The sequence below is a fragment of the Acanthochromis polyacanthus genome, chromosome 9 (assembly GCF_021347895.1).
Source record: "Acanthochromis polyacanthus isolate Apoly-LR-REF ecotype Palm Island chromosome 9, KAUST_Apoly_ChrSc, whole genome shotgun sequence".
NCBI lineage: Eukaryota > Metazoa > Chordata > Actinopteri > Pomacentridae > Acanthochromis > Acanthochromis polyacanthus.
In genome coordinates this window covers 35,676,957-35,697,472 of record NC_067121.1, presented here as the reverse complement: position 1 = coordinate 35,697,472, position 20,516 = coordinate 35,676,957, and the positions used below count along the sequence as shown (strand labels likewise).

Below are 20,516 nucleotides of genomic sequence, written 5' to 3'. Positions count from 1 at the left end.
TCCTAACTGCATGATGTCATAGAAACAGACATGATATGGCCAAGTAATACTGACTGTAGGTTTGAGACAGGAACAGCTGACAGCGATTTCCTATATTAAAGTTCAATGTTTTGCTGCCCTATTTTTCACCCTGCCATAATCATTGCAGTCGCTTGAGGGCGCTGTCACGATTAAACGTACCTATGGGTCATAATGAACAAAGCAAAAATTCCCCTAAAATTCTAATTTCTTCTTCCAAAAAAAGACTGTCCCATTAGAAAGAAAGAATAAACTAATGGATGGTAGAATTGACAAATTTGACACATATTTTGGTGAATTTCTGATACAGTACACTCACAGTCAAAGCAAATCAAATTTCACCATTTCAGCCATGATAATCAAGGTTCTCTAAACTTTATAAAGTAGTTATAAAAACCTCAAACCATCATGTTTACCAGCTGTGAAGCATGCTGTGGTAGTTTTATTTAGTTAATTGGTCTTTCTGCAGAAATATTTAGGTCAAATTTGCATTTTAAAGTTGTGTAGCATGAAAAGGGAAGCTGAGTTTGAAGATCCATGTGGTCTGACCCATTAGGACTGACTACTCATATAATCATTATTAATGTGGTGATGCTGAAGAACATGCTATTTTGTTGTTTTTGGGTGTTTCATATTCATTCTTCACAGTTATCCTGGAGCTTTTGAGTTTTTTCTCCCCACAGTTTCCTAATCAAATTTACCAATAACGTAATGTTTGAAGTTTAAATTTCAATCTCACTGAGCAGCTCATTAGTTACTAAAGAAGTGTCTCTACTTATGCCTCATCACAGAGCAGTATGCAAGGTTAAACCCCAGGTCAGGAGTAAAAACCTAGCTGATAATCCAACAACAAATCTCGTAGGATCGAGGTCCACCTTGTACTTAGATACCAGTCGTTTGTCTGTCAGGGAGCGGCTGATAACATGCCCAGAGTCTTCAAGTTAGAGAGGGCTGCCAAGGGGGATAAAAGCTTACAAATGAGCCTGAGGAGCAACATTAATCTCTTATCGAGACAGAGAGAGAAAGGGTAATAGTAGAGGCCTTAGTGAGTGGATTTAGGAGGCTGACTTTATTGACTTCAACTGACGCAATTGCAGACTGATGATGTTGATGCTGTTGGTGAAACATTTCCAGGGCTGTCTGCAACATTATGTTGGACTTACCCTCGCGCTCAAAAGCCAAAAGTCATTTTTAAACCTGTGTGTTTCCGACCTGATGGGGTTTTAATGATTCGTGAGTGATGATGAGATCAAAAGGTCGGATTGGAGTGAGGAAGGGTTTTCCTGTAAAATAAATTTAGTCAGGAGGGCGGACGAAGACCGCAGCAGCCACTGAAAGTCCTCGGTATTTACGCCACAAAACTTCAGTTCTTCCTTGTGTTGGTCACCTCTTTGTTGGCAGAGGTCGCCAACCTTGCTCTGAGATAATCAATCTACTCTCAACACCCTATACATCTCAACATGACTGACAAAGAGGCAGAGAGAGGGAGACCAAAGTGTCACGCATGGGCGGTGGTTTTTCAACTTTAATGCTGTCAAAGAAGTTGTCAAGCCTGGAGAGGTGTCTTAATTTGACTTTCAAATCGTCTAAAGGCTCATTGATTCTTGTTGTTTTTTATGGAAAACACTTCCCATCTGGCACCTTAAGCAGGTTAGACTAAATGCTAAGAATTATTTGCAAATGCTGTTTGACCTTTACTCGGCTGTCAGAAGGGGTGAAGTGTCGAGAGGGAGTTTGAGAGACAGGAGTTTTTTGTTTGAACAAATCTTTTTCTTTGCTTGGGCTTCAGTATGGAGAGCAAGTCTTTAAAACATTTAACCTGCAACAGCAGCTTTGTCTCACAAAAATGATGTTGCATTAGTGTAGTTTGAGACAAGTGTCCAACATACAATATGTCTGTTTTTGCAGTATACATAATCATATATATTGAGCTTTATTATCTTATTGTCTTTTTCATGACTAATGGCATTATTCCAGTGCCCTACTTCACAGAAAATATGTTTGAGTTCTCTCTACTTTTAGCCATGAAGTGCAGAACTTCATACTGCAGTGAAAAATGAGCCCACAGCGTGTATATGTGTAGACTACCAGAAAAAGCCCAGAAAATGCATGGTGTTCAGAGAGTTAAGTAAACTTGGTGGTGTGGATTTACAAGGATTACTAGTGCAATTAAAACAACCAGCAATACGAAGTGATGGAATCCAAACAATACCGGACAAGACAAAAGCATGTAGGAGAACATTTAAGGAAGAAATATTACCTTGGTTGTTCCAGCGAAACTTCTCATCTGCTGAACTGCAAGAAACAAACAACAGAAAGAAAACACGGTTATAAATGTGATCGAAAAAATACAGTTTACAGTAAGTTTTTGTTCTTGGTTGCTGGAGCCGCAGCAGGATATTTCTGCACTGTAACAGCATTTCATTCAGCCTCACATGCCATAAGCTGAGTCTATTTCCCATCAAAACCCACTTTATGGTTCTGTAATAAAACAGGAAAATGCTGGTTTTTACAGGTTTAAATCACCGTGTATTGGTTCGTGAAAACCTTGTATCTCCATTTGTGGTGTTTCTCACCTTCAGCTGAAGGATGACAAACCACAGAGTGCTGCAGTTTGGGAAAATTCTTCAATAGCGCGGGTACAGAGACTCTTCTCCAAAAAACCAATAAGATACACTCCAAAGTACAATGCTGTCAAACTGGAAACAGGCTAGTTTTGGATGTTTCTTTTGGAGAACCAAGCATTTTTAAAATTCAGCCATAGTGTTATCTTGTCATAGAAAAGATTTCAGACGGGTGAGCACTAAGGGTTTGGAGATAAAAGTATTCCTAAAAGGGCGCAGTGAGAAAACATGAGTGTAAATTGAACTGGGACAGAGACTTTTTCTGGAATAAGAACAGAAAAATAGAAATAAAAACAAAATGAGATTCTGCACACACATGTATACCGATATGGTACTCACTAGTGATCATAGAAAATAGATCACAGATGGTTGTGACAGCAAGACCAAAAAAGATCATGCCAACCACAATCAATTCCACCTTCAAAAAATTATGGAAAAGTTAGAGAAAGTTGAACAAAGTACATAGTAATTGCCTACAGCAAAATGACACCAGGAGTTTTGTTACCGCTCTCCTTATAGCAGAAGAGACTATAAGAGTTGCTGCTGTGTTTATAAGTTGTATCATCAATAAAATTCATCAACAGTTATTTTGTTGTCTGTGCACATATTGTGTGTTACAGACTTCTGCTTTGTCTCGGCAGCTAATGTTCCACCTGTCTGCTGGGATTCTCATTTGTTTGTTTCAGCACCGAAACATACAAAAGGTGATGTTATCGATTCGTATCTGTCTGCTTTGGTTGTCAGATAGCTGCATGGTTTTAAGTCCAAAGTAGACTCCTTTCCTCTCATTTACCCCTTTTTCTCCCCAACAGTTAAAGGAGAGATGTCAGGAGCCAATTAGTTCTTTTAATAGTTTAACTGATTTGTTTAATCTGTTCCCTCCAGAGAGCTGGTTGGAAATGTTTGGGATAAAACTTGTCTTTTTGGCTGTATAGGAGGAGATGCGCATCGATTTTTACATGAGTGTGCTTTATATTTTGTATTTTCACTGCAGAGAAGCGTTCAATATTTAATAAGTTGACTTCCCAGCCTGGATGGCAACATGTGGCTTCGTCCACAGCGCCTGCAGCATTTCAACAACATCTATGAGTAACTCGGCATTAATATGCACTTGGCACAAATTAAAAGAAACACCTCGGCGCCTACAGTGAGGTGATCTGCTGTTTCTGTTATGCTGCGGGGGACATTTTGCTGACACGGTTTAGGCCCACCTGTCCCCTTAGAGGAAAGTATCATTGCAAAATCAATACAAAGCCGTTCTGATGGATGACTTTATCCTGTGATGAAATGTTTCTTCCCTGATGGGAGTGGTCTCTTCCAGGATGACAATGCCACAGGGCATGAGGGATCAGTGAAATGTAAGACAGAGCTCTCTAGCACCACGATAAAGACACCAAATGAGGGAATATCTTTTGTAAAAATGATGTTTACAGACTTAGAGAGTCAGTTCCAAGATGCACTGAAGCTGTTCCGGTGGCACATGTTGACCCTTAATAGGTCACCTTTGATTTGTCATTTTTATATATAAGCAATGTATTGCTTATTTATTTATATAACAATTTCATAGAATTGTGGAAGCACACACACACAAAGTACAGCAAACCTTCAAAGCATTCGCTCATGTATTTTCACTGATACACCAACGCCATTACAAACTTTACAACCATATAGTATTTACACACTTAACCAATTCATGATTGAAGATGTTCACTATAAATTAATGTCAGTGAGATGCCAGTATTACAGGGAGACCCAAAAAAAGTTTACACTGGCAGCATACAACTTTAATACCATGTTTATTCAGCTTAGAATCAGAATTTATTCACAAATTATACATCGTTGTAAAGAGCATGTACGGTAGATTCTACTTTTCAGTGTGTCCCCCCTTAAGTGTCGCAGGTGCCTGCGGAATGCTTGACAGGTCTTCTTCATGTAGGATGCCATCATCTTCTCCCAGAATCTAAGAATGGACCTCTCCAACGCTGGCACAGAAGGGTGCGGCTTCTTACAGTTGCCCATATGCTATAATCCAGGGGATTGAGATCTGGACTCCGGGGTGGCCAGATATCCTTGGACCAGAATGCATCCAAGTTGGCATCCAACCATTCCTGAGTCCTTTTGGAGGTGTGTGCTGGTGCTTCGTCCTGCTGGACTTCATGTTCAGATCATTCTTGATGACCCGTTGCATTGAGGAGCGGCTCACATCAAGCTCATGTGCCATCTTTGTCATGGACCTCACAGGATTTGTCTTGATGCGCCATTTGACCTTGTCAATCAAGTTTCTGGTCCGCACAGACTGGGGACGACCAGACCCAGGCTTTCGTGAGGCTGTTCCAGTATCTTTCAGCTTCTTTTTAAATTTGTAGACTGCACATCTAGATATTCCCAGCTGTGCTGCAATCTCAGTAGGTGTCAGACCGGCACGCAGCAATTCAGGTACAGCTAAAGTTTTCTTCATTTTCACAGAAGCAGATGAATTTGAGAGAAGAGAGATTTCCAGCTGCATTGAGAGACTTTAAGGAATCATTGGAACATGAAAACCTAGTTAGAGATGCTTAAATGGCTTTTAAACAATCAACTGAGTGTAAACTTTTTTTGGGTCACCCTGTAGTAATCTGTCCACACCGAACGGAAACCTGACCTTCTATGTACCTATGGTGTGAAGCAGGCTCCTCATGCCCCGTCGCATTATCGTTTTTAGCTCCAGCGCTAGTGACTGAAGCGCTAGCAGTTCAGTCAATGATGCAGATCAATACAAACCACGTTATCCGCCCTGATGCAAGCCAAAGCCATAAAGTTATGGAAGTTGGCTGCAGGCGCTATGCAGTACAGACAATTAGCTGCTAACAAGTACAGCAGATCAGTGCAGTGTGACTACACACTGTGTAGATGATACACTCCTAATGGTTTGGGACTCTCTGGATGACAGTATCATCCCTAAGTTGCTTTTAGTGCTTCTCTGAAGAGAAACAGGCACTCGATTTTTGAGATTTCCTTCATCCTCTTTTGAGGCCAAACAGTCTTGAGTGGATCAAGTGCTGCCTTTAAAAAAAGTTTTATATCAATGCCCACCTAAACCGGAGGATGACCGACCACTTATTGATAAGAGGGAGATACTCAAAGGTTGGTTACTCTGCCTGTAAGCCCTAGAAATAGACCACTAGGCAGTAAATAATGATGAAGAGGGAAACCACCGATAACATGTACACTATAATTACATAGAACATACTCTATGATAAGCAGTTTTTCTGAGCTTAGGTTAGATTTTTTGACAACATATTTATTCGCTTTCTTGCCAAGAGAAAATCAATACCGCTCTTGTGTCTATATGTCTTTGAGCCAGATGTACTGTACTAGATGATGGATTTAGCTTAAAGATTTGAAGATGATGAAAGCAATTAGCTGGAGCTACTAACTACCATTAAATCTAGAGGTCACTAAATAGCATGTTACGTCAGAAGCCCAAGCAGTTTCTGGCTGGTTCCTGTCACAGTTTTACTCTCTGTGAGCTCATTTTTCATGACAATATTAAATCCTGCACCTCTGTGGAAATAGCACAACCACAGCTAGAAGTAGAGATAAATGTGTTTAACGCAGTAAAACATAGTGATAATACATACATCATGACAAAAAGACAAATAATGAGCGTGGAATTTCAAACATTTTGTCACAAATGTTTCCAGTATTGGGGGTAAAAATGATGCTCCTCACGCTATTTTTAATTTATTACTTCCATGCTCACATCTACAAATGAAATGTTTTCTAAATTACTACACACGTCAAGTCTAGAAAGGTGTTTCACTGTACTGAATGTATCTTCATCCAAATTTCCTGACAACCTGCCCCTCTGCATACTGTTTGTGAACCATGTCGCATTTACTTTATTGGGTCAATATTTAACTGAGCAGCTTTCGAAGTCCATGGGATATATCTCGCATACATTTTTATTAAAGTAAAACTAATGTTTTTTATGTTTATTATGATCATGTCTTTACAAATTTCATAGAAACAATCACTTATTAATTAATAAAAGACTGGATATCAATAAAATGTCAACTAAATAACTGTCCGATTTTCATCACAACCACCTTCTAATTAGCTAAACAATAATAAAATGAGCTTATTCAAAAATTGTTTTGATTGTGTTCTCTTTATTGACTTGACATAATCATGACAGATATTTCTTTTTTGGCAATATATCAAATTTTGTATGGAAAACAACAAAATGTCAACTATGTTACAAAAAGTCACGCAATTATATACCCACCCTATTGGGAATATATGTTAACTAGGTCACAGATGGTTTCCTGAGTTGAATTAATAAATGCAAAATTCTTTGTTTTTTCAAAGAATATGGTTGCTACAAAGGCTTTATTTTTACATTAAATAAGGCATGTGGAACAACATGTTGTGAAAATTTAACAAATTTTCAAATGCCACAACTTCATTCCCTTCTGCAATTTCTTTCTAAGACACATTAAGTGAATTTATAAAGATCATATGCTTTTCAAATCTGCCAATGGGCTTTGGGATTTAGAGGGTTAATCTTGAAAAAAAGAAAGAAAGAAAAAAAGCAAGTTGCATTAGAACTTTGATACCAAGTTTTCTATCTTCCAGTCTTCATGCTAAGCTAATGCTCTGCTGCTTATAGCTTTCTGTTTATCATAAGGACATGAGAGTGGTATCAGTCTAGTCAGTTTAACTGCCAAGATACAAAAAAAACAAAACAAAACAGAGCTTTGATTTTATTATATCATCACCAGTGCTTTTCAGATTTTGACCCACTGTTAAGTAACACTATCCTCCTGTGTCAATATTGCTGCCTGACTGAAAATAAATAGCATTTTGGTCAAAAAATCTGCCACATCAGTAAGCCAAAGCCTGCATAGCTAAAAACGACAAATGCTATTCACTTGCGGCGAAAACACAGAACAGATGCTCTTAAATCATCTCATTGATTACCTCCATTCTGTTTGCGTGTACGCGGTGTGTGACGGATTGCGGAGGGGAGCCAAGCGGTACATGTTAATGGGACCCTCTGTCAGCATAGCGCGCTCCCCATTCATCAGGCGTTATTATAGCAAAAAACACACCTCCACGCGTCTACACACATGAGCTTCAAGGAGCACACAAAGGACACAAATGCACGGCACAAAGCAGGGGAGCAGAGGGAGACCGAACCCCGGTGTCTGGGAGGATGGAGTGTGTTTATATCGGACAAACACCTCAGACGGAGCAGAGTGATGAGGATTATTATCACTAGTCTGGCTTCAGACGGCCAGTACTGATGACACAGGCTGAGTCAATGTTTTCTTAGAGCAGGACAGGCTGCTCTTCGCATTCTTTTCCTGCCTCTGCTGGTGTCAAAATGTTGCCTCAGTGTGCCTTAACATGCCCGAGAGGAGGCGAATGTGTGTTATTTACCGATTGCCAGGATGTGATGTAGGTGCAACTAAATGCAAGCTGAGCGGCTCACATTGAAACCTCGCTGCAAACTGTGAGGAAAGAGGCTGAGTGATGTTAGCATCAAGCGGTTACATCGACATGGGGCTGAGGCTGGAATATAAAAGGAGTCCAGAGGGTGTCAGATTCCTGTCGGAGTTTACGAAGGGAAATACAGGAGTTTGTTCATATTGTCAGGAGGAGCAAAGCAGACCAGACAGAACCGGAGAAGAGAAGAATTAGATCAAGATATAGAGTAGCAGAATATTTTGGAGGAGAATAGGCTCAACCAGGCTACATAGGGGAGTATAACAATCCTTAATCTAACACAGAATAGGATCATAAATCAGAGGCAGGGTTTGATCACTGGGTGAAAAAAAGAGCTGTGCTTCTTATGTCCTCAGGGCTCCAAACAAATTTTTCCACTGGTGGCACTGGTGACTTTCTCTGAAGATTGCACCAGCGCATCATTTCCGTTGCACCTCCCACTCCTTTTGATGGTCCAGCCTGCCTTCCATGCTGTCTTTTCATAACCTACATTTACAATGAAGGGTGAGCAGAGATAGCACAGTACTCTGCCAAGGCTGCTCAGTCTTTGTATCATTTCTGACAAATGAAATCTTTAATAAAACTGACCATGCACTGAGCACAGGCGTGTGTTAGGCATGTGTACGTTAACACAATTTAATCAGTTGTTCCTTGTATGATGTCCGAGGGCTACGTCCTGATAAGTCCACAGCGGTGGGTTTGTAATAGGATCGCAATCATGTGATTGTCAGACGCCGTGTCGCACTAGACATTGTGATTGAATGTAAAACTTTTTCACTGCCTTCACGTCTCCTTCTCCATCTGCCTCATTCTCCCTCCTCTTTTAGTTTTTCCAAATAGGCCGACTCATCTTTGGATGCCGGTAACAGCTGAAAGGATTGTTTCACACATCTGGCGAGGAGACGCTGACTGAACTGGTTTCAACCACATCTGCATGGGCACCAAAACAGTTTTTTTTTCATGCATTTGTGAAATTTTAATGAAATGGTGAAAATGGTAGCAGACTGGAGCTCTTTTCTTTGTTGCCATTTTGCTCTATTCGCTCAGCAACTATCTCAACGCAGAAAGGGTGAGTCATTTAAAACAGAGCCAAGAGGAAGTGTAGAAGTCTAGTTACCTCAGCATGTTGGATTGCAACATGCTGAAAGATTAATATGGAGTTTTTGCCCAATTATGCCAAAACTATACTGTTTACCACAGCATCATATGAATGGTTGGGGGCTGTTGTGGAAATGCTGATTGTTTTCATTACTTTTGGTGGTTTGGGGATTTATCCACAACCTCATGAATGAGAGTTAATCCATTCTACCACTCGATCTACTGCATTCCTGTTCCTCCCCTCAGCAGTCCTGTTCCTACTCCTGGCCACCAGGTATATCTAATCAGTGCTCAGTGTCTGAAACGCCTCATTGACCTCTTGGCCCAGGAAACACAGAGACTCAGTGGTTTTTCCCATTGAGTCTCTCTGGTGCATCGATGGAATGTGACAGTATAATTAGTGGAGCAAGAGAGGACTAATTGACAGTGTGATCATCTCGCCGGCTGCAGGTCACGCCACAGCAAGGCACTCCATCACCACTAATGATATAATGCTGTGGATGCAGGTGTGAGTGGGGCTTAGTTTGTGTTTACACAGAGTGGCACTCGGATTTGCAAAATCTCAAACATTGGAGCTACGCATGTACTGAAGCTGCAGATTCAAAGGCCTACATATGTCAAGGAAAATAGAAATACATTCATTCTCTCTGCACTCATCCTCTGCTGCTTTTGCACAAAATACAAACACATTACGTAAAGCAAAATAATGTAATCCGAAGTAAAGGACAATGTTGTTTACTGCAAAACTGCTCGGCTACAATAGCGTATTATCTCCAAATGCCTCCAGCTATTTTTACTAGCTAGAACGACTGACCTTGTTAAATTAGGATGATAACGTTAGACAAGCCTCCCCTCAAGTGTGAAAGTCAAACCGAGAGCGGCTCAGTCCTCATTTCCAACATGCTTGGCTAAAAACTGATTAGTAAAAACTGATAAAGCGATTAGTAAGAAGTAATTAACAGGTCCTCTGTTTCCCAGTACAAGACATCTACAGACTGTGGAACCGATGAGTGGAGTGATTATTCACCTTTGGCAGTGTATTTTAGTTCTCTCCGTCAAACAAAATCGAAGGGACTGCATGTAAGGTGTACCAGCTTATTTGGACCTGAGAAAACTGACTGTAAGTCTAACTCAATCAAAATAAAAGGGATCAGATCTGTTTCTGTATCGTGGCTCACATGTAAAGTCAATCTCTGTTTGTTGATTGAACTCCAAAATAGTAATTTCTGTGTTTTCAAGTTCAATATTTAGAAGCTTTTTAAAATGAATATAATCAATTCCGGCCCTAAAAGAGTTCAGATATAACAAAACACCGTTAGGTCTTTTATAATGTTCGGGATTTTGAACTGGCTGCAGCTCAAGCACACCAGCTCACTGCAAAATTAATCTGTGCTACACAATGGCAAGTTGAAATGTTGGAGTAATTCAACCATTCAAGTTCAAACCAGACAGAAATTCTAAAGAAGGGTAATGATCAAGGAAGACCCACCCTGCAAGCTGACAGCATTGGTTCCTCAGGTTTGTGACATATAAAACCGTGGAGATCTGAATCCCTGTTTTTAAAAATGTCATCAGTTCACTGCAGCTTCAAGGTGTTAATGCTCATCCATGGCATTCACTACTTAGTTCACCAGTGATATCTCTTATCCTATAGACATACCAACACAATTAAAAAAAAAAAAAAACAAGAAGACTTTAACCGGTAAGATCTTTAAAAAGTCAAGCCCTAAATTATTCATACTCCTAGCAAATTTTTTACTTAAAGTTACTTTTATTCAACCAGCAATGATGCCTCTTATACATCATCTTATTGTCTTTTGGGAAACTCCTGTGTCATTTTCAATAAAAAAAAATGTGTTGGTTGAATGAAAATATCTTTAGGTCAAAATTTGCTAATTTCGGGCTTGACTGTTGATACACCTCTCAGCGTCCTGCAGTTCCTCCCTGTCCTATTGGATGCTGAAAGGTGGTCGTGACATTTTCGCAGCAGGTGGATGAGGAAGCTAAAGAACTCATGCAGACACTGGGGGAACAGGCAAACTGGGTTCAAACTTCCGAAACTTGTTAATTTGAGGCAACAGTGCCACCACCTTGGAACCAGGTCACCTGAACTGAGCCATTTCTAAATTTATCAGTAACACCTGTGCTTTCCAGTCATGACAAGACAAGGTGTGTGCTGTGAACAACTGTTTCACTGCCTGATACTGATCAGTGGTTGAGGTGTTGGAAGCCTGAAACCTACGCCCAAAAGCACAGGGCTGGGCGATAAAGCTAAAAAAATTAGTAATTCCAGCCAGTATTGTTAAATCTTGGTCATTTTGAATGTCCTAAGCTGCCCCTTTAATGAGGACCAGGAGAAAAAAACTGCTTTAGCCTTTTGATCACAGGTAACACACACAAAAATCTACTCGGCTAAACATTTTCAGAAATATTGAACATTTTCTCCAACAATTTCCTCATTGCTATTGATAAGCTATATACTGCTGCTACATTTCACATTATCGTTTGGCCAGCTGGTGCACAGAAATCACGATCTGTGGTGTCAACTTCCCGCTCTGGTGAACATATTTTGTAAACATTTCTTCAGAACATTTTTGGCAAAGCACTTCAGCGCTATATAAATGGATTTACGAGAAGATGGGGATGAAGATGTTGAGAGTCTTTGGTGGAAAGCAGCAACTTATCAAGAAGGAACACAAAATAGTGCAGCAGATCTGTTCTAAAGACATTGATTGATTGATTAGTATGCAAAGGTTTCTAATCACAATGAGAACTCAAAGACTGAGCACTGCAGGACTGTAAAAGTTGTGCCTAAAGCTACTTTATTACACACGAGGTCGATTACACACCTGTCATCACCTGCTTTTTTTGGACTATAGTACAAATGTTTACAACTAGTGGGACTGTACATGTTAAGATAAGGGGACGATCTGAGCTACAGTTTAAATCAAGGAAATAACCATGTAGGTAAAAACTCTCTATTGCGATACTTGAAGCCAGTTATGACATTTTTAGCTTAAAAGCCATACTCGGATAAAAGAACAGAAGGGGAGCATAATGCTCTGCAATTTCAAATAATGATCGACTCCTATTGTACTACCTCACTTGTTATTTTCAGTGGCTTTAAAGAGCACATTTTGGCCTATCTGCTGCTATTCTCAGACCAAAGCGGGTGATGTTAGAAATCAAACCGCCACTCTCCGACCACCTCACCTCTCTGAGTGAACCTCTGCATTAAGGTAAGGCAAGTAGAAAGAGCAGGACAGAGAGAGGAAGAGAAGGAATATGATCCAGAGGAAGAACAAAAGAGATGTATGGAGAGGGAGACAATGAAAGAGGGTAATACAAAGAAAGAGGGAGAGAGAAAAAAGGGGGAAACACAGACAGAATATGATGGACAGACCGAGAGAAAGAGGAGAGAGCTCTGCTAAATCCAATGAGGGGAGCTTAAAAGAGCGAATGCCAGAGATAGCAATGAAAATCCCGTCATTTTATCCACCCAATAAACACATTCTAAACCCCGTACATATAATCCATCTATTTCCATGCCTTGCATATTATCTGTTATCTGTGCTGACCACAATGGTCGCTCCTCTTGTAGACAGAGCTGTTAGATAATAGAGCCACCCAGAAAGGAAAGCAAAGGCCTTTTTAGCTCTTGGAAACCATCAAACAATAGTGCAGCTTGTGTCAATGCTAATTTAGATTCAAAAGCTAAAGCCACGCTGCGGTTGTTAATTTACTCGGGACCATTTCACAGACATTACACTGAAAAACAACACAAACTCAAAAGCTTTTGTCGTAAACACAAAGCAGATGACTTCTGCAGATGTAGATTTATTTATGTAGTTGTTTTTTTCGCATGAATTTCATTTCAACATTCATCACGGGTTGTCAGCTGCAGTATTCATGGTTACCTTCACCTGTTTTGTTCACATCTCACATAATTTGATTCACACTCTCATCACGGCTACAGACAGTGCACTTTTGAAAAGCTTATAGTATGCTAAATAAAGTCTGAATTACCGTCAAAAAGTGTCAAAGTTTTCCCTTCAACAATAAAAGAAGAAAAGCGCAGACTTGCTTTGTTATTCCCAGAAGCCTCATCGATATTCATTCCCTTCGCTCGTTTGGCCATCAATCACTGCTGCTTGACTTTGCTTTACACATAATCATGAATTTTGGCAGTGATGTCTCCCACTACTGCCAGCAAAACACACTGATGCTAATATTAATTTGTACCACGGGTTGAGGTAGACAGTCATGCTACCGTGATGCCGCTCATTTCAGACTGACACGGGCTACAAAGTAAAATTAGAAACAGGAATAAATCAGTGAAGAAACGTGATGAATGCAGAACAGCTTCACTCTCAGCGAAACACATCCTCAGTCAGTCGGAGAGTCTATGATGTGGAGCATCAAAGTTTCTCTGGATAGTCACGCTGGACCAGGTTATGGTGGTTCGTAGGCCTGTTTGTGATGGTTGGGTAAGTTTTACATTTCAGCAAAGCAGAGACAAAATGGAGGGTTCAGTGGATTGATGAATAATCTCACTTTTCAAATTTGCATGTTTGGTTTCTTTTGATGCTTCTCTATGTTAAAACTGTGATATTTTACAGGCAGCTAACGATGTAACTGTGGATCTTTATGGAGCAGCTTTGCCAAATGCCATGCACCAAACAATTACAAGAATTTACAGATTTTAGGTGTTTTAAATGCCAGAATACAGGGTTCTGATGGATGAGTTTAAGGCATACAGTATATGTCGTACCTCAGCAAGTGGTTCAAGGTCTGAGCCGTGGAGTTTAGACTAAATGGCGACAGCGGCTCTTTCACAAGATGTTAGTAGATACATGATTGGATCATTACTGGCATATCCAAGGTCAGTTTTCCAACATACAGTGTTGGAATAGTTAATGTACAAAGGTCTGAATTTGTTCTACAGCATGTCATTCTTATGACATGTTGACATTACTGTACATTTTAAGGATGTTTTTTTTTAACTCATGAAGAACTTCTGCGTGCAAAATAAGCAGTCATCACCATGCTTGAGTATTTTTACTATGAAACTACAGTATATTAAAGACAGTCTCAAAACAGGGATTCAGAAGGCCACAGTTCTACACATAACAAACCTAATTAATCAGCCTACAGGTTGGACTTTTCTGTATCATTATTCTCTTTCACAATTACTTTCCCTTTCTGACAGGTGGCCCAAACATGACTTGAAATGAACAATACTGTTTGGTTGCACCATACCAACTTCAAAGGGGTTGACGTGTCATTAATATGTTCACAGTAGTGCTACCCCTGTGTTGTGCTACTAGGATAAAGTCAACAAGAAACTGGAAATGAAAACCTATGAATATTCTTAGATCCAGCAGTCATGAAGTAGCACTAGAATCTGTTTAGAGTACATGCAATTGTAGAGTTGTGTGGTACTTTCCTGTGGAATCGTCTCTGTGGACGTTTATGTAAATTACATGCAGCCACATGAAACATATAAAATATCAACTAGTGCAGCTTTTAAGATAACAACAGCAGTTGTTTATTATTGATACAATCGATAATCTTTCAAACTAAATATGTCACTACTTCTTAAAATAGTTTTCTATCCATATAGTTAATGGTGTTTTAAGGTATTACTTGTTAAGCACACTTATCCAAGTCAACTTACAGCATCATATGCATGTTTTACAAGAAATTTCCTTATTGGAAACCTGTGCAGTTGCCATGAATACACAGGTGTTATTTTCATTTAGCATGAGATTCCGTCTTATGAAACATGAAACTACCTCTTCATCAACCACCACTTCTGCTGGTGAACTTCCAAGTCGAGGTTTAAACACAAGGTTACTTTACAGTAACCCACATAAGCAAAACCTTGTTTATGAGAAACATGAATATGATAGCTACGTAGCTGATAACTGCAGCAATTCTATGACATGAAAAACATCCGTCGTCTAAACTGTGTTGCTATAGTGACATCCACCGTATTCTGTTTCTGCGAGCGTAGAGGACAAACACGAACAGGATATGATCCAGAATATGACCTTTACTGAAGCAGAAGCTGGTGTTATAGCTGCTCTGTGCAAGCATGCACACTTAACACAGCAAAATAACAAGAAGCCTGTTTGCTACAGAGAGCTGTGTGTAAATGTCACAACTTTTTTTTATTTATTTTTTACTGCAAGGAGAATGATAGCGGTGTGTCTGCCAGAAGCTCCAGGAAAACTGCCATATAATACAACAGCAGACAGCCAGTATCACAAACTGAAATCACTTCAAAGAGACCCATAATTCAGTTTCATGTAAGTTACACTGCCAACATGAGCCAAAGTTGCTACAGTAATTGTATCATATTACTAACCCTTCCCTCTATTAACCGAACACTCAATCCACTTTTTGAGCTGGTTAATCATGTATGGTCACTCAGTTTAAGTGTATAGCGTTCTTTCTAACAACAGATCTTTGCTGTTCCCCAGAGAAAATTGCCCTCTGTTGCATTTGAATCTAAATTTGATGAAATACCTTTTAGATGTAGTGGTGAACGTAATGTTACGTGACGTTATCCTCTGGTTTGTACAGCTCTGGATGTGAAACAGTTAACATTGTGCGCCCAAATTTGCTTTAAAGCTCTGTCAACCCAAAAGGGAGCTGCAGATTCATCACTGTGAGCGACCCCTTTCACATTGTCACATCGTTTCAGATTGTCATTTGATATATTGTTATAATAAGATTATTGATTGTAGCCACTTTAAGCTCCATTCCACTCTATTACTGCTGCTATTAAGTGAAATTAGAGCAGGTGGATAGCAGGAGAATGTAATGGTGCAGGTCAATTTGTGGTACTGGATGTATTGTAGCTGTTAGCTTTAAGATACAGAACACAGGGTTGCCTCTTGCTGCCTTGAAGAACTTCTATTATGAGTAAAACAATGCTGCAAGAAGCTTTTATCGTGCTGAAAGTCAGTGGTTACACATGAGACTTTCAGTCAGTGTGAGGTTTGACCTATGAGACATAAATACTTCCACGAGGAGCATTTGATACTTAGGTTGAACCGAGCAGATCGCCTCTAACAAGACCCCCTGAAACATCTCATATTAGAGGCCTTAAGAGAATACAGATAAACACTCAGCCACTCCACAGACGAAGATACAATCGGAGTTCAGGGATGCTGCTATTACTGAAATGAACCTCTCGCATGAATTTCCCACTGCCAGAGGTGGCAGTCAGACAGGCCATCAGCCAGCCAGGGGAAAAAGCCCAGGCACATCCCAGAACGACTGTTGTGGACCTTTAATTACAGCCTGAGCTGGAAGACGGAGGACCCCGGTGTGCTCTGTAACTGTATGGTTTATCTTGCCTTGCCTTTTACCTAATTAGGCATTATGACGGAACAATAGCTAACTGTTGCAGCTTTGTCCAGGTATCTGCTTCGGCTGTATCTCATATCTCAAGAGAGGGGAGAAATGAAGGGGTTGAAAATGTCAACAGCCTCGAGAGAATGCTGAACATTGTGACTCATAGAGAGGATGTGCGGTGCATAATGCATGGCAGGATGGTGTAATGAGGTGGTAGGAAACGGTCGGAAATTCTTCAACTCCAAGGTCTATGCCTCGGTGAAAGTTGGAGTCTGTCTGTTGTGAAGACATTGAATCTTAGGCTGCCGGGGCTCAGCCTGACCTATGACCTCCTTAGAGAAGCACAAGGACAATGTGAAAGGAAACACTCAAAGCAGTATTGTCATTCAAATGTGCAGCCTCCCCCTAATTTAGAGACTTTTATAGCAATTTCAACTCAACATTTAGTGGTTCAGCTTGCAGGTTTGCTGTTTTGGTTATTCGCTCTCATGAGGTAGCTTTCCTCTGGATCTCAGGAAGCGCGAACATTTACAAGAATGATGATGTAAATCTGCCCTTTGAATCATTCTGCTTCCATTTTGGTGTAAGATCCCAGAACTTAGGTCAAACTTAATGGTATTTTAGACAGTGTGGTGAATTTTAGTTAAAAGATGATGATATTAGAGAAATGACAACGACACGGAGAGAGCAGAAAAACGGCACTTGTCCTTAGAAGTACCTACCCTGGAGTACGTACGTTTCTTTCTCCCTGAAAACGCCTCTAAAAATGGTTCTGCAGGGACAGTTCCTGCTGTGGGAACAAACACAAAGGTTCCCGGCAGCAGAAAACAGCCGAAAGTATTGTTTCTGCACACAGGCAGCAGCTGTTATCAGATAAAAAGTTCTTAAAACCCCACCGTACATTACCTACCCAGCAGCAAGCACAAGTAGCCACAAACTGCTAAAAAATAGTGGAGCATTTACTCTGCTTTCTTTTCCTGACATACAAGTCTGTTGCCTTTTACTCAAGCCTTCCATGGAGAAGTACCTATCAGTTTTAGCCTACTTTTGGCAGGCTTTGCCATCTGATGGAGCTAATTTTTGTTTTGTTTCTTTTGGTGAGAGTGTAGGATGGAGGATGGATAAATCATGGCAGAAACATAGAAAATCAAGGATCCTCTCTGTTTTACTGCAACAGTCGTGACTCTGGGCTACTTATCAGAAGGTTGGGGGTTCAAGCCCTGGTAATGCCAAGCTGCCACTGTTTTGGCCCTTGAGGAAGGCTCATAACCCTGTCTGCTCCAAGGGCACCTTATTATGGATAACCCTGCCCAATAACCCTAACCTCCTAACAAGTGAAAAACTAATTTCACAATGCAGTAATATATTTGTGACAAAAAAGGTTTCTCGTTTAACTGTAGCCCTGAAAGAGGCAGATATTTACCCCAAGAGTTAGTTTGGACCAGAAACAAAGCTAAAAGACTGACTACTGCACATAGATTTGTCAGTTCACCAGAAATTCAACTCTAAAATAAGAAATAGTTTGCTAACATGTCAATAAAATATGCTGATCTCATAACTTGGTAACTCTAATCATTAGAGGACAAAAATATTAGCAACTGCTGGTTTACTAAGAAGTTTTAGCCGCCTTAAGCTACCCTTTAGAAAATGCAATCATATGCATCACTTTTCTAGTTTTCAAATGTTGCTGATAAAGAGCAAAAAAAATATTCATATGAGTAATTCTGGACAGAAATGATAAACATATTTCATCATCTATGCTGGAAGCAAAAACATGGAAATACTATTTTTTCCTAATTTTATTTTTGAGCAAAGGAGAGGAACAGAAGAAAGTCCTGGTGAGACATAATCCTCAGACATGAAGGGAACACATATGGCATGAAATATCAAATCATATTTCTTGGCTTGTCTTTAGAAAGCACTAAGGTGAGAAAGAACCAGAAAAAAGCAATGAAAATCAACTTTAAGTTGCAAATAAAAAATAATGCTGCTTGCCAGCAGTGCTGCAGCAGATTGCAATCACCAAAGGAAATAACACAACAGAAAGCAGCGCTCCGTGTCTGGTTGCAACCGATAATAGTTTTTAGTGAAACTGAATTCTTTTCTTAACAAAAAAAAAAAAAGCTCTGCATGGGATGCAAAACTGGAGCTAGGACAGTGAAGGTGACAGCAGATATCTGTCTCGTCTAGTTCTGATGTGCAGGAATTTGGGCAAGGTGGTTTGGAGCTTCATTTCCCTCCCCTCTGACATAAAGAGAGACAGAAACATGAGAGCCTTTGAAGCGAGTGATTAAAGCACAGCAGGACGAGGCACATTTCTGTTACCCCGTCCACATGCTGCAAACAAATGGCAAGAGAGAGGAGGGTGGGGGAGGAGGGGGGAGAGGGAAGCAGAAGTCTCCTGTGACCCACTAAATTGGTCAGATTGACTACAGAGTGTGCCAGTGTGGGAGGCGGCCATTTTGACTCGGGGCCAGAAGTTAAATGAGAAGTGAGGAGGAAGACATGTTGGTTCTCTGTGTGAGGCCAGTCAGTCTTTCCAAAACCACTCTGTGAATTGCCCAGAGACAGATACCATCACAAGCTGTATCTATATAGGCAGCACTGCCTCCTGAAAATTACGTTTCCATACGACTAAACTGCATTCTCAATTATGGCGTAAGGAGAAAGTATTTTCAACAGATTCAGGTTTGTTTGTAACTTATCACAAATTTCAAATCTGCACATCTTTGCCATTAATTTGATCGCTTTACTGTTGCTCCTTTAGAGCCAACCCTAACAGGAGAAGCTTCAAATATTTTGCAAAACAGTATATTTTAATCCAAATCAAGATGCTCTGATAAAACTGACCATGTAGTTTGATGTCTAAACTTAACCAAGCATCAAATTTAACCAAAACTATGGTATTTCATTAAACCTAACCAAATAGTTTTGGTGCCTAAACCTAACCAACAAAATGTAAATCTAGGAATAATGCTCCCACAGTCTATGCAAACCCTAGTCCCTTGGGGAAAGTCCTGTTGCAGAATAGTGCCTCCACTTCCTGAAATTTGTAGTTTTATTCACCCGATTTGGAAATGACAACCCATCGAATGCCTTTTTACATATAGGCCCGTAGGAATCTTAATCACCTTCTAGGAAAGTCACTAGGAATGTTGAGAAAAACACAAAATAACCTTATCAAGGACAGACATTTCTTGCAATCATGTAAAAATGATGAAAAGCTTGGTGGAGAAAAGATGGAGTTGTGCAACATGTAAATATATATAGAGAAAAATATGGGTGCCTTTTAACCTAAACAATGGTCCTTCTCGACAGCTAATCAAGTGATTTTGTTGCCTAAACTTAACCCAACAGAGAGTGAATAAGCGAAAATCCAAGCGAGATTTAAGTCCATAATTACCATCCAAGATGGGGCTCAAACATGCTCCTCTCTCCCCTCTAAACTTCAAATGTGGACTTTACTTGCTCTTTGTAAGTGTGAAATCATGTCTCCCCTGCCATTTTACGAAGTGATTATGGCCTTTTGAAACTACTAGAAGGTGAAGGAGGTCTGTATCTGCTCTTATGTATGGGAATGATGTGTGCTGATAACGCCTATTGAATTTTGTGATAACATCCAAATTGGGGTTTTTTCAGACTGAAAGTCGTAGTCCAACTTTTTAAGAAAAAAATACATTTCTTTCAAAATGTAGATATGTAAATGCAAATGAAGTTCAGTTGAATTGTAATTTTTTGGAGCCAGGCTTTGTATATGTCTCTGCAATCTCTTGGCTGATACATAATCGGAGTGGCAAAACTCAAACACTGCCAACTGGTTGGGATTACTCAAAAAGAGGCGTTGATAGAGATATTTCGTGACAAACATGATATCACATGATTGGTTGTAATAAATCTCTCTTCTACTGCCATACAGACATT

The 20,516-nt window shown here is 40.0% G+C and overlaps 1 protein-coding gene across 1 annotated transcript in view; it reads right to left on the bottom strand.

The window, feature by feature from the left end:
* ctnnd2b (catenin (cadherin-associated protein), delta 2b) overlaps positions 1–20,516 on the bottom strand; it is a 221,356-nt gene that overhangs the window by 107,854 nt on the left and 92,986 nt on the right. Inside the window, 1 exon segment of the mRNA XM_022191678.2 lies at positions 2,279–2,313. Within this exon segment, the coding sequence (XP_022047370.2) occupies positions 2,279–2,313 (35 nt within the window).